The sequence below is a fragment of the Neophocaena asiaeorientalis genome, unplaced genomic scaffold, assembly GCF_003031525.2.
Source record: "Neophocaena asiaeorientalis asiaeorientalis breed wild unplaced genomic scaffold, Neophocaena_asiaeorientalis_V1.1 scaffold373, whole genome shotgun sequence".
NCBI classification, from domain to species: domain Eukaryota; kingdom Metazoa; phylum Chordata; class Mammalia; order Artiodactyla; family Phocoenidae; genus Neophocaena; species Neophocaena asiaeorientalis.
In genome coordinates this window covers 1354332-1377776 of record NW_020172993.1, presented here as the reverse complement: position 1 = coordinate 1377776, position 23445 = coordinate 1354332, and the positions used below count along the sequence as shown (strand labels likewise).

Below are 23445 nucleotides of genomic sequence, written 5' to 3'. Positions count from 1 at the left end.
AGATTAACCCCCAAATTCCTTAACTTTGGCATTTCAGCAGGAGATCTTAATTTTTAAGGAAAGTATGGAGCTAAATTGGACAGATGTTGCCATGGCAACCCTGCTGCCAGCAGCTGAGTTGCCCTGGGACCACGCTGCTTAAGGCTTACGATGGGACTGCAGGCGATACTAGGAGAGTAGATTGAAAAAGATGATTGAGCTGAAGGTCAGGGGGTGAAAAACCCACTGAATTCCTTTATTAGAAAGGAAACGTATAGATTATCAAATGAAGTTTGTAATACCAGGAGCAACCATTGAAGGGAACAGCATTGGAGGCATGGTGTTCCATGGGAGAGCTCACAGTACAGTCTTGCTGAAGGGGAATTATGACCCGCCATGTTTTAAGTGTAGTTTATGAGAGAAGGAGTACCGTCCACCAGACTGTGTCTTAGTATAGGAACCTTCTCTTCTCTAGCTGCCTCTTAAGATTTTCTTTAAAATGGATCCTGAAGAGAATCCTGTGTTTTCATATAAATGCTTGGATCTTTGGACAAGTCAAGAGCTCATGTTGGATCCAGAACAAGGGCTGGGCAGGAAAAGGCCAGGATGGCCTGGAGCCAGGATTCACACTGTGAGATTCATCTCCCTTCATTACTTCCCAGAGGGACTCAGGGGTCACTCCAGCTCCAATGCTTGTTAGTGGGAGAGTCAGAACCAAAACCCAGGTCGCCAGCTCCATCTCTAGGATTACTGCCACTCCACCTTATTTCCTCCCTTGTAAAATGAGAACTCTGGGTTAGATGAGGCCTCCGGTCCTTCCAGATGTGGAATCATATCAATCTCTAACTTGGGAACATAGCTAGGACTGCCCAAGTGCCCAGTTTCTAAGTGTTTTCAGTTGTAACTCTGCAGTGCACTGGATAACACCAGGAGATGGATTCATCTTCTTTTCCACTTTCCCATTCTGTACATATCTTTCTAAACAATGGAATTTACAGGACTACTGACAAAAATAATGGGGAGAAATTCTATTCAACCAATCTCTTCTTGATAGCTTTCGATTATATAATTTGTATCAAGTAAGAGGGATTTTACGACATGTTTGCTTAGGTGCCCAGATACATCATGTCTACAAATAAAAATTTTATTTATAATCTACTATTCTCAACTTAAAAAAAATCTCAGCTTAAAAATTTTATTTATAATCTACAAATCTCAAAAAAATTTTTATTTATAATCTACAAATCCAAGAGTGTAAGTGAATGCATTGGCTATAAGAACATGCTTGAATTCTTCAGCAAACACTGCTCGCTTGGGAGTTGTCAGTAGGACGTGGCAGGTCTGTGGAGGTTCCGGGTCTCAGGATCACTGTGGAACTCTGATTTAGAGGCGCGTTGCTTTCTTGGTTGCTGTTTGGTGTGAAAAAACACAGAATTTAGAGTTAGACGGCTGCGATCCTGGTTTACGGACTGGGCAAGTCACTAAGTATGAGTTGACTTGTGTAGAAAGCGGGACTATATCTAATAGGGCTGTTGGGTGAATAATATGCAGTAAGTGTAAAACACCTGGGATAGCACCTGGAAAATTGTAGGGCCACAGTAATGGTCAGTTTCCCCGACAGGCTACAGAATGCGCCTATATTGAAACTATGAAGCAGAAACCTGTCTGGGGATCAGAATTATTACTCTCCATGTTTGGGATAAATTGGAAAGCCTAGAATTCAGTGATCTTTTAGCCAAGTGCCTCCTGCCAAGAGCAAATGTCAGGAAGATGGCTACTCTCTGACGCAAGGGTAACCAAATTAAAAAAATATATTTCTTACATCCTTTACTTATCATTTGTGTCATTTACCCCAGGAATATTTTAATGAAAATCAAATGCAGCCGGTGAGCACATAACTGAAGATTGTAAGACTGAAACAGAAAAAAAAAAAAATCACAAAATTTTACTAGATTCACTGTTACCAGTGTATTTTTTCATGTTAACGCTCTTTACGCTTAAATATACAAAGTGAGTCAAAGCATGAATAGTACTCAAAGTATTAGCCAAGCTCTGGAGAATTTTCCACAAACCAAGGCATGAACAAATCCTAAAAGCACAGTAACTGAGCCTGGCATAGAAAAATATGTGTCATCCATCCCACCCCAGATAGAAGACACTGGTACCCAGCCCACCATGAGTGCGGGCACATCTCTCTGAAGCATCCAGGTCACCTGGGACCTACTGTCGCTCTCACACCAACACATCCTTTGATGCATGCATTTGGGGGATTTAAGACAGATGGTTGTGAAATGCTTACAATGTAATGCAGAGTGCAAAAGGCAGTGCTACCTTTATACATACATGAATTCCCTGGACTTCATTAAGACGCAGATTCCAATTCAGTAGGTTTGGGGTGGGGCCTGAGACCCTGCATTTCTAACAAGCTCCTAGGTGATGCCTCTGCTACTAGCTGGGACCAAGGGTGAAACCGTAGCTAGATAATCCCAGTTAAGTCCAAGCACGTGTGTCCATAGCAAAAAGCTGTGTGGGAGAAAACACATCAAAATGTTAACATTGGTCATAAAATGATGGGTACTTTGTTTTCTTTTTTACGCTCCCATGTTTTCCAAATTTTCTCTAATGACCACCATTTAATAAAAATACTAAATTTTTAAAAAGAAACTATATTGTATTAACACACAAACTAGAAACCAGCTAGTGTTCAATTATAGGACAACTGTTAAATAAATTGTTAAATAGAGAAAACAAAGTGTTATATATCCACTAATACAATTTTTCCAAGAAACACAATCCATGTGTTCTAAAATAAACAAAGTCCCTATATGCACAGAAAATGAATAAAAATAAATATATCAAAATGGTACCATAAGTTATTTACTTTATTATTTTGAAAACAATGGTATCTATTATTTTTTTATGCAGAAAAATACCTATTTTCAGATGGCCTACCCTATAGGAATTTCATACTAGGGCATCTCTTCACTTTTCCTCATCCAGATCAGTTACACAGTTGGCAAGCTGCTTTTCAGGCATTGCTCAGAGCTAATATTGCCAAGAAAACAAACCATGAATGAATAAAGTAAATCAATAAATTACACAAAGCCTGCAGATTACAAATTCTCCTGCAGCCAATCACAGCTGTTATCTGGGGTCTCAGCCCTTGTTGACCTGCTTCTAGGGCACCACCGCCCAGAGGGACCGGTTAGTTTCCGTCACCCACTGTGTTCCCCTGCTGTGCAGGATATGGGGGCCATTGTTGCATTGCATTCATTTCATTCCGCTTGCAGGAAATCTCGCTAAGGCACGTAGGTGTTTGAAAAGACTCTGCCATGCACGCCATGATCATATTGCTTTCCACCAAGGGGATTGTTGAGGCAGAATATTAAAAGGCAGTAAGATCTATACACTGTGATAAAGTGAGAACCGCTCACCTTCTCAAAGAAGGTCCCCTGCAGATCCCTGTGATTTCTGTGTGATTAATGTGCAAATTGGCAATAGGGTGCATGTGATTCAGGACCTTGTGGATACGGTAAACAACCTGAGGGTAGGGAGAACTGTTTTTAGTCTCTTTTTGCATCAGATGATTTCCCACCATAAATCTATTTGGCGAACAGACAGTACCGCTTTGGCAGAAGATAAGATAATAGTGTTTCTCTTAAAATGTGTACTGAAGAGAAAAATTTAGTAACGTTGAATATCAAAGGCTTGAAATACTTTCAGTAGTTTCAATACTCTGGTCTCCCTTTAAAAAAAAACACACACAAAATACAGTCATTAGTCATTGTGGTTGCAGGTGTCTAGAGTCTAGGAAAGACTAGATTTAAAGTTGAAGTCTACATTAGCTAACAGATTGGAATGCATAAAAATAATCATAGAGGGATAACTCTGTCACTGAAAACCTTTTTAATCTGTTCTTGATTTATCTAGAGCTAACACCTAATCTGAGCAAATGGATTCTATTTTCCATTGTATTTTTATGTTGTTCTATTATTACAGTCAGTAAATATGCACTGGAAATATTTTGGTAAGAGAAGAAAATATGGCACAGATTCCAGACATAAGGCAAGGATCAGGGCATCCTTGATTTTTCAGAGGAGTGTCGGACAGAGGCCGAAAGATACAAGGGAGTACAAGTGGCGACGTCCTTCTCTGTTTCTATAATGTTCTTAAGGTCTGTAAAATCACAGTGTTAATTTCAGCTAGAGAAATAGGAATTCATTTCTAATGGACTCAGAGAAGGATGGAGGAGTGATCATTTCTTCCCTTTCCCAAGCAGGTCATTCAAAGTGTTTGGCTTTTCCTGTCTGTAGTCAGTGCCATTTCCTTAGCACCTTGTCTTTATTAGCATTGTTACTTTCAATATTTTGGTGATTTATATCTGCCGTCATTCTTATCAACAATATTCCACCTGCTCCATCCCTTTTTTTGTGTGTGACAGGGATCAGGTAAATTGCTGATATGCTAAAGCTGGGCTATTTGTTCCTTTGAGGTCAGCGAACCTCAGAGCAGACAGACAAGAGCCCTTGGTCTCCACCTGCTGGTGGCCGGCATCGCTGCAACCACCCTGTCAGGTGTAAATCAGATCCAGCCGATGAGGATGCCTATTAAAATTATTTAACAAAGGAGAGGTGATAACATGTATATCTTGCACTAGTAAAATCGGATACAACCAAACTGATGGTTATAGAGAGCCATAGAGATAAATCGGGGACTCATTATTAACATTCTATTTGTATCGAATTAAAAAATTACTTTTGGTAACCCCATCGATACTTCACAAAAATATATTCTCTTCGGGAGATACATCAATCCAGTTGAGAGTAAAATCCAATTACTAATAGTATGTGCTTGGAACATGTATGTAAGGAAAGGTTTATGTATGATAACTTGGAAGAGTAGCCTGTCAATACGATAATGGCTGCTTTTCGATCTGTAACACTGTGTCTGCGTGTATGTGTGTATGTAATGGTATTCACCGCTTGCCCATGCTGTCTGCATAGTATAGAGCCCGTCTGGTTCGAAGCTGTTGAAACCAGGGGGATTTTCACTCCATAGGTGTGATTTTTCCAGACAGATAGAAAGCATACATAACTTAGAATGATGACAATACAACTTGTTTTCTACATTTGAGCTCATAAGTTCATTGCATGCACATGGTCTTTATGTATAGTTTCCGATGAGGAAGAAAATTCATTAGGTCCTTAGGATCCTGGAGAGAGCTTGTTGGTTTCTCCAACAGTAAAGCTAAGAGCAGTTGTTCATTACTCTTCTTAGAATTAAGATGCCCTCCTAATATATATTCTGAGTATTACTCTTTTAACAATGGTAACAAACATATACATAAAAAGACCCGTTTATGTAAAACAAGAGATGCAATTCTCTTAAATTTTTAAATTAACTTTTTATTATAGGAATTTTCAGTTATTCACCTAAATATAAATCCCCCTGTACCTGTTACCCCACTTCAGTAGTTATCAACGTTTATAATTCATCATAAATAAGTATATTACAATTCAGGTAGAAGGATTACTTTTCTGAAGTCATGTGCTTTAATGCCAGAGTAGAAAAAATAAATAAATGCCATGTCATGGCCAGTGGCTGCATTTTGGATCATTGCATACCGTGTGGAGAGCCAAATTCTCATAATAGGAAATTCTCCCAAGAGAGGGAAGTAAATTTCTAAGAATATGAGTAATACTTATAACAAATACTCCACTGTTAGCATTATTTTTCATTTCTAAAGTAAAATGTGGCAGAAAAATGTATTCTGCAACAGGTTATTTGTTTTTCTTTTTTTTAATTGAAGTATAGTTTACAATGTTGTGTTAGTTTCCAGTGTACAGCAAAGTGATTCAGTTATACATATATTTATGTGTGTATTCTTTTTCAGATTCTTCTCCTTTATAGATTATTACAAGATACTGAGTATAGTTCCCTGTGCTATACAGTAGGTCCTTGTTGGTTATCTAATTTCTATTTAGTAATGTGTATACTGCAACGGGTTATTTTTATAAATAAAAGTAAATTTGAGTCAGAAGAAAGTTGTTATTTTAAAAAATGCCCGGCTGTGACTGTAGGTGTGTAGCTCAGAATCTCCATGTCCCATTTCTGAGGCCCGATTGGCAGGCACTCTCCATCACCCTTTTCAGTATTCTGGGTTTGACAGTTAATATCTGCAACATCAGAGCTTTCCTAACTTAGTAGGACAGACTGGGTAGAATTTATTCAATAAAGAAAAGGAATGGCTAATGCTAATCACATCAGCTATCAAGATCAGTTTTTGAAAGATGCGTCCTGAGCGTATTATATAAGATCAAGCTACAATTCTCCTTCTGTCTCAGTCTTTCCGATTTGAAGCTCTCAAATCACGTCTGCCAAACTGATGTGAGAGTCTGGTTCAAGACTTGGACTCCATAGCCAATCTGTGCAAAACTAAAACTTCTGATTGCACTTTATTTCATTATTACAAGTTTTAAATACTATTCAAAGCTCTTCTGACTGCGTTCCAACCTTAGAAACAAAATTCTCTTTTTTTCTGTCTTGCTTTTCTCAGTAAAGGACCCAAAGTCTGATTTGATTTTTGGATTATATTGCATATTTGATGACAAAAATGATTTTCCCTTCATTCTCAAGAGGTCTCATTGAGAAAGTGCCTACTTTTTTTTTTTTTTTTCTTCATGACTGGGATTTAGCTTCTGGGACCTTTCCCCATGAAGATTTGAAAGTTCATACTAAAATACAGTTTTTCTAAATTCTGACTTTGTGTGATGAGGGTAATTTTAAGTGGCTTTCTTCCATGACCCAGGTAGTATCGGGCCCAGACCCCTTCCATTTCATCACTCAGATAGCCTCTACAGCCTTGCTGCCCTCTGCTTTCAGCCAACAGAGCTAGAAAGAGCTTGAGGAGGGGACCACGCACACCTCAAAAGCCATGTCTCAGGAGTGGCATGTGTCACTTCCATTCAAATTCCATGTGCTACACCCAACTGCAAGGAAAGCTGAGGAATGCAGCATTGTTGGGGGCCAGGAGGGAGAGGAGTCAGGGTTTTGTGGAGCAAATGGCAGACTCTGGTGTACCTGCATCCGGGGCTTCAGGACATGACAAAAAAAGCCTGGAAGTCTGATGGCCTCAGAGGAGGGGAGAGACGTGAAAGGGCTGAGTCTGACTCTTCCTGAGGCCCCTGGAGACAGACACAGCCTGTTTGGTTTCTGGTTTACAGCTCATCCCTGCAACGGATGCTGATGTGACGGCTGGGACCTTGGTGCCGGCAGCCGAGGGGGCCCCCGTGGGAGAAGCAGAGACAGAGAAGGTGACTCTTCCTGCTGGAGAAGGAGCGAGTTCAGAGGAGGCCAAGATTGACACCGAAGCCACAGAGGCTGTAGATGGTGACAGACCTCAACCGGTAGAAACAGAAGCAGCAGCAACTCAGGTACATGTCCTAGTAAATGGAGGTTCTAGGGAGATAACGCCCATTGAAATCCTTTGTCTGTTGGTTAATGGTGGTACCTCTCTTGAATGTGGAGTTGTGGACAGTTGGTAGCCATTCTGTGGCATCGCACTCCACCAAAACGAAATACTCAATTCTCAGGAAAAGTGGCCTCAGCATTCTGTCTGTATCAGCATTTTGAGGCTCCACATGGGCCCCTGTTGCTCTGGCGGACTGGACTGAAGCACAGGTAGGGGCAAAGGAAACCGTGGAATAACGTGATGGAGAAAAGGAGTGAAGCACGGTGAAAAGGATGAGAATGGGGGAAGGAGGAAGAGAATATGGTAGAACAACTACAGGGTTGTTGGATGCAGTGAGAAAAGAGCCAGAAAGTGCTTAGCCAGGTACCAGGCACATGGTGAGAAGCCCGTATTAGGAGTCATATTACCGTAATTACTGTTTTGTGGTCATTATTTTTATTAGAGTGCCCCAAACTCACCATTAGGCTCCTTTCACCAAAAGCCCACCCCTGTGTTGCACTTTCAAAAGAAAATGGGTCATTGATACGTACATGAGGTTGGAGTTACCCAAGCTCTTCCTTTCTTTTGAGAAACATTCAAAGGCAACAAATGCAGACATTCCTAATGTGGAGCCTCAAACCCAGGAGCCAAAGCAGGACGGCTCTTCTCAAGCCCGAGTTCTTTGCTCTTCTAAGTAGAAACAGAGAAGAGTTGGTTTAATGTGAGGCTTTGCTTTTTCCTGATTATTTTACTCATAATAAATTTCCAGTAACCTCTCCAGCGTTACTTAAAGCTTGAAATTGAATGAGCCCTTCAAACAGCAGGTAGCAGTACTACTTAGAGAAACAACTCAAACGTATATGCCGTTTTTTCCGTCGATTTTCTTTGTCACAATGCCAGGCATATTCCTGTACGTGTTGCTGTGCTTGTTGAAAGAGTGTATTGTTTTCTCCAAATTGAAGAACGGAGGTGCCTGTGTCCGCTGATACCTGAGGATGTAGCGAACTTGATGTCCAGGCTTCCATTATGCTAGCGGAATTCCCCTCAGTGCTTATCTTTGTTCAAAAATGAAAGAGAGATGCTGATCCTTTGGTTCTGCTTTTCCCCCAGACAACACAGTACTTAGAGTGCTTGGTGGGACTTGTCATCCCTCAAGTTGTCACTGCAGTGTGGGCTCTGATGATAATCAACAAGCAAAGGACAGGCAGATTATCTCCAAACACAGGTCACCAGATCTTTATCGACAATGGGATTTCAAGGAGAAAAGCGGTCACAGGAGGTGAAATGTCAGTTTCAAGCGAGGGTTACTATTCAGTGGGACAAGAACGGACCACTGCGAAAATGACAGCATCCCTAGAGTCCTACTACATTCCCTTTCAGGATCGTCCCCCCACTCCCGTGGTGACTCGCCCTCTCTCCCCGAAACCTCCTATCCCACTTCCCAGTTTCTCTAGTAACCTCACTCTTACCAAACTGCCTGGTTGTTCAAGGATCCAGAAATTAGTCCTACTAAGGGCTTCTGTCTCAGGAGAGATAGAAAGGAAGCCATGTCGGGAGGAAGGTGCCGCAAGGTGGAAGGGCCAAAGGCCAGAATAAGGGAACAGCAGGCATTTAGCTGGATGGGGGAGGTGGGGACAGTGGAGCCGGGCAGCGTGGGGTGGGGTAGTGGCCACTCTTGGAGGGTATAGAAGTCTTCTTTCCCAGTCGCTGCCAACTACATTTTTCTTCCTTTAGGAGAAGGTCATCCCTTCGGTGGTCATAGAGCCTGCCTCCAACAATGAAGGGGAGGGAGAACACGAAGACACCATGGGTGCAGAGTCCAAGGAGGCAACTGTTGACGTGGCTCTCCCGGGCTCCACTGGCGAGACACCAGCGCTGGCCTCGGAGGAGCAGAAGGAGGGCAAGGCCTCCCAGCCGGCCGCCCCCTCCGCAAGCGAGGCCCTCCAGGAAGGGCCTCCCGGTTTCCTCTACAAGGTCTTAACATTTCTTCTTTTTATTTTGCTTTCTTTTTCTTATTTTATTCAATGTCAGGAAAATGTAATAGAAAAATCTGTCACTTTGGATGGAGAACAGAGTGTAATTAAATTTAGCCCTACTTGAGAACCGTGTTGCATTTGATTTGCAGTTAACTGAGGTTCATTGGATAAATGATATGCCCCTTGGTAGTGAATGGGTGGATTTCTTCTTGGTAGTGAATGGGTGTGCCCTCCCGAGCGCCCCCTAGAGCCCAGGGCTTGAAATCACCCGTGTGCTCATCTGGTCCCCCATGGAGGGCAGGATACATGAATCGTTCAGTCAGCTCTGGCGCCTTGTAGTGCATGGCACGGAGTAGGGAGTCAATAACTATTTTGAAAGTTAATAACTATCTTAATGGGCTTCCACGATAAGGATAAAAAATAATGGCAAAGGGGCTTCCCTGGTGGCACAGTGGTTGAGAGTCCGCCTGCCGATGCAGGGGACACGGGTTCGTGCCCCGGTCCGGGAAGATCCCACGTGCCACTGAGCGGCTGGGCCCGTGAGCCATGGCCGCTGAGCCTGCGCGTCCGGAGCCTGTGCTCCGCAACGGGAGAGCCCACAACAGTGAGAGGCCCGCATACCGCAAAAAATAAATAAATGATAATAATAATGGCAAGAAGGTTTTGCTCAGAGAGGCCATCAAATGGCTACTAAAGTCTTCATAAATGGAAGGGTGCATACCAAAAACCCAGTAAATACATAATACTTAAGCCTAATACCCTAGTTTAAGCCAGGGGTTAAAAGCAGATAATCCTACCTAACAGAATATAGTTGGAATGTTAATTTGCATGTTTGATTTTGCATTTCCTAATTCAGCTCTTTGTCTTTTAAAAAGTGTTAACTCCGTCTGTGTTTGTCGGGGTGGGATTGAGTAGAATCCTCTTCTTCTCTCTCTGCTCATTAGAAAGTAACTGCTACCTTGTCACCTCCAGTGGGTCCAGGTGGGATTGATGAATGAATTAATGTGGAGAAAAAAGCTAGACTTGTGGCCAGTGACGACATGTGTCCCACTGGGTTCTGTTTTAAGAAGAGGACATGAAATCAAGGGGGCAGGTGCCATGCAAAGCCAGGCCTGGCTGGGTCCCTCCCTGGCTTTGCCCACTAGCCGCAGTGTGAGCTGGGGAATTGCACTTACCCTCTCTCTGGGCTTCAGTTTTCTCATCAGAAAAATGAATTTGATAGTCATTTCCAGCTCTGACATGTTATGATTCTGTATGCAGAATACACAACTTAAAAGCCAGGTGTTTAATCTTGGCAGTGGGGTTGAGCCGAGGGATATGGGAGAGAGAAAACTGGCCATGACTAAATCATTATCCAAGCTGGGTGATGAGTCCGTGGGGATTCATTATAGTACTCTTTCTCCTTTTGCTTTTAAAATTTTTCTATAATCAAATTTTAAAGAAATCTTTCAAAAAAAAAAAAAAGGGAAAGAAGGGTGGTGGGTTAAGACAGATGTTGTTAAAAGATGCAAACTTGCAGCAAGTAGTAAAGTAGACCTAGAGATCTAATCCATGGTGAATATAGATGACACTGTTGTATTATAGTCATCAAACCTGCTAAAAGACTAGAACTTAATTAACCCAACCACTAAAAAGAAATGATAATTATGTAACCTGATCGGGAGCTAGCTATGGCTACAGTGGCAATCATATTACCATATATAAATGTATCAAATTAACACGGTGTATACCTTAAATTATACAGTGTCACATGTCAAATATATTTCAATTAAAAACCAGAGAAAGAGAGAAGGAAAAGAAACAGATTGTCATGGTTTAAAGGGTAAGATAGGGAAGGAAGTTTGCTTATAAAGAAATTGATCACAGGCTTAATTAGTAATTCCTATATAACATGCAAGCTCTCAATTATTATTTTACAGAAGCTGGGGTTAGAGGAACTTTTCACTAGGTATCTTTACTTCAGGTTAAAAAACAAACAGTAACAAAACATTGATGATAATACAATACAAATCTCTAACAAAAATATGATGAATTAAAATTTCATTAATACACTACATTTTAGTTCTTGCAGAAGGCATTGCTTTACTAAATATACGTTCAAGTGGCCTCAGTATCAGTCTGTAAGACTCGGATATTTTAAGTAAACAGAGATTAGGATTTCTTTTCTGTCTTCAGCAGCCTTCTTCCTTGGGGTGTGACTCATCTTCATACTATTTTATCCAGCTTGGAGATGCTTCTTAGAGAGCCTGCTGATAATCTGGCTGAGACACTTTAATTTTACATCTCCTTTTCTTTCTAAAATGAATCGGTTCTCTTACAATCTTTTGCAGGTGGAAACACTGCATGACTTCGAGGCAGCAAATTCTGATGAGCTTACCTTACAAAGGGGTGACGTGGTGTTAGTGGTGCCCTCAGATTCGGAAGCTGACCAGGTAAAGGATGAGAGTGGAAAGTACTGCAGGCTGTATTGGTTTTTCCTGAGAGTCAATTGGGCACAGTGACTTCCTGAAGACGTCTCTACCTTCTGAGATGCTGTGTGACAGCTCTGAAAAGGGCTTAAGGTCACAGCATCACTAACTAGATTTTTAGGACACTTCTTTTGGGATGCCATTGGGATGTTATTATATATATATATATATATTTTTTTTTTTAATACAAATAGATGACAAAGCATAAATTACCAATATCAGGCAAAAGTGTCTAGGTATCTGAAAATCATTAAACACCTCATTATAAACTTAGGAAAATATGTAAAATATATATCAAATATATTTTATACTTATAAAATATATTATAAAATATAAATTTATATATATATTTGCATTAACCATAAGATATCTTTTAAAGAAATAAAGAGGAAAAAAGCTAGTCTTTTATATTTAACAACATGTTTGCCATTTCCAGTGCTCTGATTTCTTCCTATAGATCTGAGTCCTAGAGTGCTGATCTAGCAGTAAATCCTCTCAGCATTTGTTTACATGACGTGTATTTGTTGCCTTTATTCATGTTCATTTTTAAAGATTTTTCACCAGAGGAAGAATTCTGAGTTGGATTTTTTGTCTTTCAACTCGTTAAAGATGTTGCTCCATTGTTTTCTGTTCTCTCCTATTTATATTAGAAGTCAGCTGTAATTTGTTTAACCTTGTTTCTCAGGATACACTGTGTACTCAGTTTACTCCTGAGTACTTTTTAGAATTTCTCTGTATCTTTGGTTTTCATCAATTCAGCTCTAATGTGCTTAGGTGTTATTTTTTTTATAGGTTTCATGCTTGGGGTTCATGAGCTCCTTAGACTTGTATCTTGATTTTTTTTTATTACATTCGGAAGATTTTTGGCTATTATTTCCTAATTTTTCGCTCTCTTTCACTTCTTTTTCCTCTGTCTCCAACTATATATATGTTGGACTTCTTGATGTCTAAGACTCTGGGTTTTTTGTTCAGTATTTACTCCTCTTTGAACTCACATTGGATAATTTCCATTGATCTTCTCTGAGTACACTGATCCTTCCACTGTGTTGAATTTGTTGTTAATCTGATCTTGGGAATTTTTAACTTCAGATATTACTTACACAGGCCTATAATTTCTATGTTTTCTTTCATATAGTTTCTGTTTTTTGCTGAGGTTTCCCCATCTGTTCTCATTATTACCATCTTTCAGTTTAAGTACTTGAACTGAGTTACAATAGCTGCTTTAAATTTCTTAGTATTTCTCTCTTTCAAGATAGTAGTTCTGGGCTTCCCTGGTGGCGCAGTGGTTGAGAGTCTGCCTGCCGATGCAGGGGACGCGGGTTCGTGTCCCGGTCCGGGAAGATTCCACATGCCGCGGAGCGGCTGGGCCCGTGAGTCATGGCCGCTGAGCCTGCGCGTCCGGAGCCTGTGCTCTGCAACAGGAGAGGCCACAGCAGTGAGAGGCCCGCGTACCGAAGATAGTAGTTCTCTCTTTCAAGATATTCTCCATAAAAGTGCTTCTCTGAATGCCCTGCGTCACCCAGACTGAGGCTGATCCTCAGGGAGAAAGCTCTATTAACAGATCTCACCCAATGCAGTTTCAAGGGTCAAATATCCCCCAGTTTCTACCTGCTTTGGGTCATTCTCAGTGCTTTCAAATAGTTGTTATACATGCACAACTCCGTTATTTGTCAAATTCTAATATATAAACTTATATTTTATAGCTGTCATTTCTAAATATAAATAGTTGCATTTCTGTATGCATATGTATATATAACTACATATAAATATATAGTTGTTCTAGTGTTTATAACTGTTCTATGCAAAAGCATTTGTCTGATACCAGCTATTTTGCCACTACCAAAACTGGAAATCTTTAGTCTACCACATGTTTTAAGCAGTTAAAGTTTAATTTTCTATATTTTCCTCACTAAAATTGATATTAACTATGATTCTTCACTTTATAAGTTGCATTTCAGAATGTATGTGTTGGAATATATGTTGATTATGGGTTTGTGCCAGCCCTTTATTTTTATTTTTATTGAAACTATTTTAAAATGCGTGACTCCACTTGGCTGCATTAGATTTTTCACCTGCTGTAAATAAAGTCAAATATAGACACTTGAGGGGAAAATGTGACCTTTTATATGTCTACTAGAGGTTTAGAAAATATTTAGTTATCATCTTTTACTCTAAGTATAACTTTGTCCTTCACATACATAACATCATAATTTTATAGAGGACACTTTTCCTCGTCAGCTAGATTTTATCAGTTATTTTATTGAATCATTTTTTTCTCAGTGTTATTTTTTTCTGCCTTCAAATATTGGCCTATCTAAATGCTTATATTTCTTGTCTATATAGCAGCATCAGTTTATGGTCTCAGATTATATCAAAGGGAATGTATTCAGCTTCTTTATTTAATTTTTGAGACCTTGTTTTATCTGATGTACTTGAACCATACTGGGGATTGGTTCAGATTAAATCCGGCTCTCCCTCATTTTAAGTGAGATCTCTTTCCTGCATGGGTTAACATAATAAAGGTAGTCATTTCCCTCTCGTTTCACTTCATATGGTCTGTGTGTTTAAAATAGATCCTTCAACTCTGCTTTTCCCAGCTAGACTCTGCTTATCTCCAGAAGGCCAAGGGCAGATGGCAGCCTCTGTTTCTCAGTTTTACGTTTGGTCTCCCGTGCTGTATGACCATGCACGGATGGGTTCTTTAAACTTTCCGTGGTTAACTATCTTCATTTTTGTGAGGGCACGCCTATATGATAGAGAAATGTTTTTGAGGAGTAATTTACAAAGACTCTACAAATGTTGCCAGCAAGAATGTCATGACATCAAACAGCTTTGTAGTTTATATAAACTTGAAAAACAACAAACACGATAGTGATATCAGGCAACACATATCGAGCTGTTAGTATTTGGTAAGCCTTGTATATGGTGCTTTATTTCAGTTACATGATACGAGCTGGCAGACAGAGTTCCTTCTTATAAGCAAGTGGTTGAGGATGAAATAAAAGACCTTCCATGGCCTTGTCAGCACTATATTCCAGCCCACTGGTCCTCAAGCCTTTTTTTCACTGTGATCCACAGGACGGGAAATGGTCCTGTGTATGATGTTTTCACCCGGTGTTCCTCTCTTTGCACTGGCTATAACCCTTCCTTCCTTCCTTCCTCCCTCCCTCCCACACTGCTCGGCTTGTGGGATCTTAGTTCCCTGACCAGGGTTTGAACCCCGGCCCTTGGCAGTGAGAGCACGCAGTCCTAACCACTGGACTGCCAGGGAATTCCCTGCACTGGCTATAATTCTAATTCTTTCCTCTTCCTTAAGGACTTACGTCATAGTCCAGTTAGCATCAATTAACTATACTTTATACAAAATTATAATATTAATATTAACCTTCAATTAACAATATACATAAAATAATTTCAAATGTTTACTCCTTTTTTTTTTTTTTAACTAACAACTTACTTGGGACAAGCCTTCCCCCTGAGCTCAGCACACCTGTTTACATGTAATGCGTCATCCTCGTGCAGGACCGCAATGCTCATTAAACCCATCATTTTATTAATCTTTGGCAATGCAGATTTTTCCAGTAGTTTGTTGGACTCTGAAAGCCCTGTCTTTGTCTTGCAGGATGCAGGCTGGCTGGTAGGCGTGAAGGAATCAGACTGGCTTCAGTACAGAGATCTCGCCACGTACAAAGGCCTCTTTCCAGAGAACTTCACCCGGCGCCTGGATTAGGGCCAAAAGTATTGTAGAAAGAGCCTGATTACTGGGTTTTTAAACCTTTGTGAAAACCTGAAGAGTTCACTTTTGCTATGATACTCAGTGATTTGCAGACCAATGCCAGACGAAGTTTGGGAGGCTATGTCAATGAAGCATGTGTGCAAACAAATGTTTAGAGGAAAAAAAACCAAGTAAATTAAGGAAAAAGTCTTCACTGGTTCCCACGTTCTTGCTAACAGGTTTGTCTGTGCTTTGTCCAAGCTGTGGAGACTTGTATACTCGACCCCCTCCCACCAGTTCTAAAGTAGCTTTCTGCAGACCAGAACCTTAATTTCTCTGCACCAAGTGTATGGTATTGAGTGGCTTCCCTGCAGAAGACGTGATGAATTGTCCTGTAATACGAGATTATCTATTCCCCTGTGCAGGTGTGAGCACGTGTTCTCTCTCTCCCTTTCACATTTACTGTGTTTAAAACGAAACTGCTGCAAAAGTTGTCACTGTTCTTTACCAGCACCTCTCTCTCTATAGATATATGGACACAGAGTCACACGAGCTATTTCTCATCACTCCTGGATCTATGTGTATGCACAAGGCTACATATACATAGTTGCGCTCTCTCCTTCCCATTGTAGCTTTTAGCCTCTTATGTGTCATTGATACATGCGTTGCTCTCATTCCGTCTGGAATCACAGTTGCAGTTTTGCCTCTGGGCAAAACCAGCCATCCCATTGCCAAAACGGTGGACAGTGTCTGTGTTCGGAATGTGCATTCTTCAGGATGCGATGACTAACGGCACGTCGGAGCTGCTGCCCCTTTGGAGAAAGCAGAGTCTGATGATCTGGATGTCCAGCCACTAGGACTGGAGGTGGGCGAGTAGGGATTAGCAGCTAAATTGTCTTAATTTCTGCCTTTCTGAGACTGGCTGGCTGATGATCGGGGCATTTCAATCCACCCCCAAAGAACACTATTTCCAAAAGCTCCTATATATTTCCACCTCTTTTTATTGATGCAACTCATCTTCACAGATCGTCCGAAAATAAGATATAGATGATGTATGCTGTATCCACAAGTCATCTGTAACGAGTCTGTCTTCAGTGCTGTGTCATTCCAAATAAACCTTGGGTAATCTCCAGCAATGACCTTGACTCCTTCCGATGAGTCATTTGTTATGGAAAGCTTGTTTCATTCGGGTACACTGCTTGAAACAGTCCATGTTGGAGTTGTTATTTGTGCAGAAATATGCTTGTTCCTCCGGGTTGTGCTTCACAGCCCGCCTCCCTTCCGCAAACCCCTGCATCCCAGTCATTGCTGGTCACTCGGTGGTCCCTGCTGCCTGGCAATCACTACAGCACAAATAACAGCTTTCAGTGGAGGCCCCTCCGAGGTGCCGACTGTCGCTGCCCTAGTCTGTGTATCACAGAAATCTGACGACGTCCGTAATCAGCAGTTTCTTCTCACACCAGCCTCATTTTTTTGGGTTACTTTTCTTTCTGACATGTTTATGTTTGGAGGTACATACAAAAAAATAGATTAGATGACATAGAAGAGTCAATTCACTGGACCATTGTTTATAGAAGAGAATTCTTAAAACCCTTTCAGTTGATTTAGACTCTTTTCTGCTAGTATAATTGTACTCGATATAAGCTGATCTAGAATGGGTGTTATTAGAATTTTAAATTTGGTATGTATTCGTGAGTCATGATTTCATTTCTCCTGGTGGATTACTCACTTGGACGCTTAGTGGGTGGTTAAGTGTTGATAGAGAAACAGCTATTATCGACCCAAGATTTTTCCAGTGGCTGATTTCCAGGGAAACTGGATCCTCATGAAAGGCCTTGACCCAGGAAGCCCTATCCTAGCCTCCTCTTCATCTTTTAAGATTTCTCTTACAAATCTAGTAGGACTCAGACCTTCAGATAGATCAGAGGACCTTCACAAAGTCAGATACGGAAGCTTATGGTTCTTATAAACATACACCTACTTGGCATTCCTGCCAATTCCACATATAGACTGAGTGACGTATACAGTTGCAGGGCAAAGTCCTCAGACAATTTGGATTTTTAATATCTCAGTGCCACCTGGGATGGAAAAGTTCCATGTACCATGCTGTCACACTGCTTCCACCTGGGCCAGCTCTTTCTGACCAAGCCAGGACAGCTTTTGAGAGAGCCAGAACACCACATCCATGGGCTTCCATGGAAAGAGTATGCAGGTTCAGAATTCTGAGCCCTCTCATTACCTAAAAAAGCCCGAACTCAATCTACTAGAAAAACCCAGCATGGCCCCATGGTCCATTCTGATGGCGCATTCAAGAAAAAACCTTTGGGAAACTGCAGGAGTTTTAAGAAATCAATGAGTTTAAAGATGCCTGAGACTCAGTGCTTTATTTCACACAAAATGCATGAACACCTCAAAGCCTGAGAAATAACTCATTTGCCTTGCTAGGACTCTCCTGCTTTTTTCAAAGGAGCCCAAGCTGCCTTCGGGTTTTTACTTGGAACCCAACTAAAGACTTTATGAACGCTGTGTACCAGACCTCGGACATGTGCTGGTCACACAGTTTTCTTGGGTGGTGGTGTAGCTACTGTCTTCCCAGCATGATATATGATAGCATCCAAGTCCTAGGACTTGGATTAATGGCATCAGACATTGGTAGCTGCATGGAGGAGATGCTGACCAGTATTCTCTTCGCAAACTTAGAGATCTGAGAGCCGTGTGCTTCTCTACTCATCCTCGACTCCACAGCAGGACCACGACTAGACAAACCTTAGCTGTTCAGGGCAGCCTTCCTCGAGGTATAGAGCGTGGGTTTGATACTTTTTCATAATAACCAATAAAATATGCTAAAATAAGCTTAATAGTCCATCCAAATATTGGGTGGGTCAAAAAGTTCGTTTTACGGAAAACCCGAGTGAGCTTTTCAGCCAACCCAAGAGTTAGTGCCTCATTGGCTATCCTTTGTTATGATTGCTTACTGGGAACACATACTGACTTTTTCCATTGAAGGGGTAATTGAGACACACCCCTTAATTCTATGCAGATTGAGAGGCAGGCTAGGTACCTTGAAACTCTTTCAAAGGCTATCTAAACTCACTTTCTTAAAATCCAGTTAATTCCCAGTCCCCTGTGGTCTCAGGTCCAGCACTGAGGTTGCCTCATTTGCTCTGGGAAAACACCTCCTGATGCCTTTTAGTGCCATGAAAGCCAGTGCAGGAGCGCCTGGTCTACGGCACATTGCCACACGGCTGACACCGTTACACCCTCTCCCTGTTAATAAATAGCATCAGACTCAGTGTCCTTAACGCTCTGCTCTCCAAAAACCGGCCAGTGACCACCAAGTGATTTCTGTGACATCTGATGATGCCGCCAGACTTCTCCAAACTCTCTGTAAGGTTCCAAGAGACTCATTTTCCTTGTTTTCTTGCTTCTTCCAATGGCTGCTGGAGTGGGGTGGCGGGGCAGGGCAGCATCAGTCTCCCTCTCTCTAGGTCTGTACACCCGCTGTCCAGAGCATGTTTCCCTGGAGGGTCCCATTACTGCTTCCAAGTCTGCATGGTCATTCATTAAACATCTGTAAGGCTCATGCTAAGTGTCAGTTACTGTGCACTGGACCACATGGACTGAGACCTTGCGCTCAAGGAACTGCTCTCAAAACCCCGCTGCAGCCCACCACTGAGGGGTCCCCCTCTTCAGAGCTCTGGGCCTGGAAATGTGAGGTCTCGCCTCTGCCATTCCTTTTCCAGATTCCAATCACCTGCCTTTGTTTCTTTTCTCAAAATGTCAGGCAATCTTGTGCTTTAATCCCTGCTACCGCATCTGGGAGTGGTCCTTATCCCTGCCAAGGAAGACTTGGTGCTTGTCGTCCCACTATCTCCCTGCTTCCCTTCTTCCTAGTTTATCCTCCACTCCCCAGACCATTTACCTACACTGATGTCAAAGGGTTAGCACTCCCCTCTTGGTCTCCCTCCCTCCCGCTCTCTCTCTCTCTCTCTCACACACACACACACACACACACACTAATGAGGAACACTGTTGTATGACACGCGGAATCCCCATGCCTCTGCTTGGCTTTCAAAGCCCTGCACGTCTTTACCGATGCTTGTCTTCTGCTTCCGTCAGAGGACCTTCCTCACTGGTGCATCCTGCCCTCCCGCTGCACCTCTACCCTTTGCTCACTGCACTGCAACCTCCTCCTGAAATGCCCGCCCCTCGTGTCTGCCTCTGCAATGCTCCCTCCCTCCAGGCACAGATTAAGTCCCATCTCCTGGACAAAGCTTTCTCACCAGTTCACTCCTCTGTCCACACCTGTTCGGCTCATTGAATTTAGTGTAAAAAGGATATCAGATAGCCCTTTGTTTCCCCCACTAACTGAAAACTCTCTACCAACCTTCTCAGTATTCCGAGTCTGCTCCAGGACCTTATACACAAGTGCACCAAGCAAAGGAACAAGGTACTGAGTGATGGATTAATTCAGGCAAGCCCAGAAACTCCAATCCCCAATCTGAAATTCACTATAAGAAAGTACCCAAAGTATATGGCCAAAAAATGGTTTGACTACAAAATTGAGAATTTCTATCTAATGAATGATGCTTGAGACAAAATCAGTAGAGAGATGATAGATTTGCTGAGAATATTCATGACAGCCGAAAGTCACAAAAGATAAGTATCTTATAAGTTTAAGATACTTATATCTTTAAGATAAGTATCTTAAACTTATTCAAGTCAACAAAAAACTAAATTAGTATTATCTTAATACAATTTTAATAATTCACTTATGTTTGTTATTTATCTTTGTATTTATAATATTAATAAATTACTTGTAATAGTAAGTATAATATACATATTATGTAATAATATACAGTATTATATATTATAGTATATTATTATATAATATATAGTATATAATAACTAACATTATTATAGACTAACATGTCTATTATTTACCAGACACTCACCTAAGTGTTCTGCAAGTATTAATCTTCATTAATCTGTGAGGTAGTTGCTGTTTTTCCCTTTTGTAAATGAGGCTAAGGTACAGTGAGTGACATGAAGGAACTTCCTCCAGGTCACACAGCCAATAAACAGCAGGGCCAGGCTATAGCCTAGGCATCCTGGCTCTAACATATGTTTGCCCCTCTGCTATCCACCCTTCTTTTTGCTCTGTATTAAGAACTTGAATAGGCAAGGCTCTGGAGGAGACACTTGAGTGGATACCAGGCATAAAAGGAGACCTTCAGCTTCCTCATGATCAGACCAGTGCCAATAATCTCATAGACTAGTGAGATACTGCTTGGTAGCCAGCAGGTTGGTGAAAATTAAAGTGTCAGCTAACATAGCACTGACGGTATTTAGTGAACATGTGTATGTGTAGTCCCTGTGACCTACAACCCTGTGGTTACCTTCCCAGGGAATTGCTTACTCTGGGCATGAACAGATCCTCTGAGGTGTCAGTCACTGCATACCTGGGGATGTCCAGGAGCGGGCAGCAGGTGAGGTGCTGGTCCCTGGGGGATGGATGCAGCGAGCTGTGAAGAGCAGTAAACCAGGTGAGCAGACAGATGTACAGACACAGGCAGGTAAGGTTGCTGTGCCATTTATATCAACGCAAAAACACATTCTTCACAAATGATACTCTAGTTTTCCCAGATACATAAGCTTGAAGGACATAACAGATCGAGCATCTATGGAGGAACTGGAATAGGGAAAGAAGGGGAAAAAAGAATAAAATAAATAACAAATACGTAAAACTATGTAACATGACTGGTACAGATTAATGGTGATAGTGTGCTCTACACTGAGAATATGACACACACAAAAATGAAAATGAAGGTTAAAAAATACCCAAAACCCAAAAAGCAATCAGAAAATATATACCATGGAGAAACTCAGAGAATGCTAATTCCAGGACAAGCCATCAAAACCTCGTATTTGAGCTTTGAGACTTAATTGTCGACAACCTATCTCCCCTCAATCTCAAGAATGGTTTCAACTGGTAAATTAAGATCAGGTTAACCCAAGGGGAATTGGTTCATTTTCTTCAGTGGTTGTGGACAACCCAACTTTTTCCTTCTTCAGGGAAAATTCAGGTACACTGGCTACCAACGGATGTCTGGCTGGACCTGGCCATGGTGCGCTAGTCATGGAGTTGACCTCACCTTCAAGGCAATGTTCTCCTCCAAGACAATTAAAGCAAACCCAGAATGGGGATGCTTCTGCATTTAAAAACTGGAGTCAGGTACTGACACAAGCCTTTGGGGGTCTCCGTGAAATGAAAATGAGAGAAGGTGTGAGAATCTAGTTTTTAGCCAAGATGTTTTCCAAATCATAGTCAACTACCAAGTCCCTCAGAGACAGGCATACTGAGTGTGTTGTTGATAATCCTTTTGGTTTTTAAAAACCATGAAACATTACAACACTTTAAAATTATAAATAAACTTGAAGCATGGGGGTGGTGCAGACAGATGGCAAATTCTAAATATCCCCAAGAGAATTCTATTTTGTAGGCATATTTAGGTTTACTGAAGGTCTTCTCTCTTAGTTCCTCAACAGAGCCAGAAACAATTACCTAGGATAATCAGCATAATTCAGCTTTGGGTATGTACTGTAGTCATGTACATATACCCGTGTGTCATGTACATATACCTGTGTGTGCACGTGTGTGTGTGCGTGCGCGTGAGCGCGTTGGGCTCTCTCCGTGCCTCAACGTTTGCATCTTTTCCAGGTGCGATATTTGAGCATTTCCTTTGCGCCGGCTTGGGACAAGTTTGCTGGAGGAAGTACTTTCTGTAGTGGTCAGGCTGGGTAACAAAGCCAGTGGCTATATATACCCTCACAATACACTTAGGAATTAATGGGGTTTTGCAAAGGAACCTACTCAGAATAAAAGTTTTCTAGAGCAGTTATTGTCAAGAGGAAGCAAGCAACATGCATTATTATTACATCAAAACCAAAATGATAAGATTTCATCTTTTGCATCCTGCCACACCTGTTATTTCAACAACTGGAGTGTCAATTCAGTTCAGAATCACAAATTATTGGAATTGGAAGAGACCAAAAACATCACCCTCTCCTCTCATTTTGAGGCTGGGGAAATGGGGGCCTTGCAAGGAGGAGTCGCTTGCTTAAAAACACCAAGCATATTAGGAATACAATTGGAAAAACAAGTTTCCTGCCTTGCATTCCAGGGCACTTTCATTCATCACGCTGAGTCTGCTGTTAACAGACATCACTTACTGGGGCTCCGATGCAGGGAAATATAACATGTATGACATATCTCCTATGGCCAAAAGGGGGTGCTAGAAGTTAGCGTAAGTGAATGCATCCAAATACTACTGCACTTCGTAAGCAGGAAGCACGAATTAAGAACAGATCCGATATACAGTAACCCCACGGTTTGCATTAAAATGAAACAGTCCAGTGAGGAGACAAAGTAATTCCTGAATCGTAAACAGCCAGGCATGGTACTTAGGGCACAGGCTCTGGAGACTGGCTGACTTGGCTCAAATTCTTGGTGTGTCTTTATTCCCTAGGCAAGCTCGAGTAAGTTACTTAACCTCTCTAAGCCTCTGTTTCATCTGTAAAATGGGCCTAAGTGTGCTTTTATGCTTGCAAAGGAGGGATAAGTATGAACAATGTTTCACATTCAGTAAAGGGTGTTTGTTATCATTTAATGGATCAACGATTTCTGTTACAACCTCAAGAAAATTAGGCTTTTTAAAAGACCATCAACTATTAAATCAAAAGTGTTAGAAGAAATTTCTTTTACTTTTTGAGGTCAACCACGTTAATGAATGTAGGTTCTTCAAGAATATCTTATAGGGCTTCCCTGGTGGCGCAGTGGTTGAGAGTCCGCCTGCC

General features: G+C 41.5%; 1 protein-coding gene across 1 annotated transcript in view; it reads left to right on the top strand.

Moving 5' to 3' along the window:
• AMPH (amphiphysin) overlaps positions 1-15798 on the top strand; it is a 104616-nt gene extending 88818 nt beyond the window's left edge. The window contains exons 17-20 of the mRNA XM_024742253.1: positions 7203-7412; positions 9164-9403; positions 11736-11837; positions 15496-15798. Of these exons, the coding sequence (XP_024598021.1) occupies positions 7203-7412; positions 9164-9403; positions 11736-11837; positions 15496-15603 (660 nt within the window). The 3' untranslated portion in view covers positions 15604-15798. The remainder of the gene's footprint in view (positions 1-7202; positions 7413-9163; positions 9404-11735; positions 11838-15495) is intronic.
• Positions 15799-23445: the final 7647 nt, after the last annotated feature.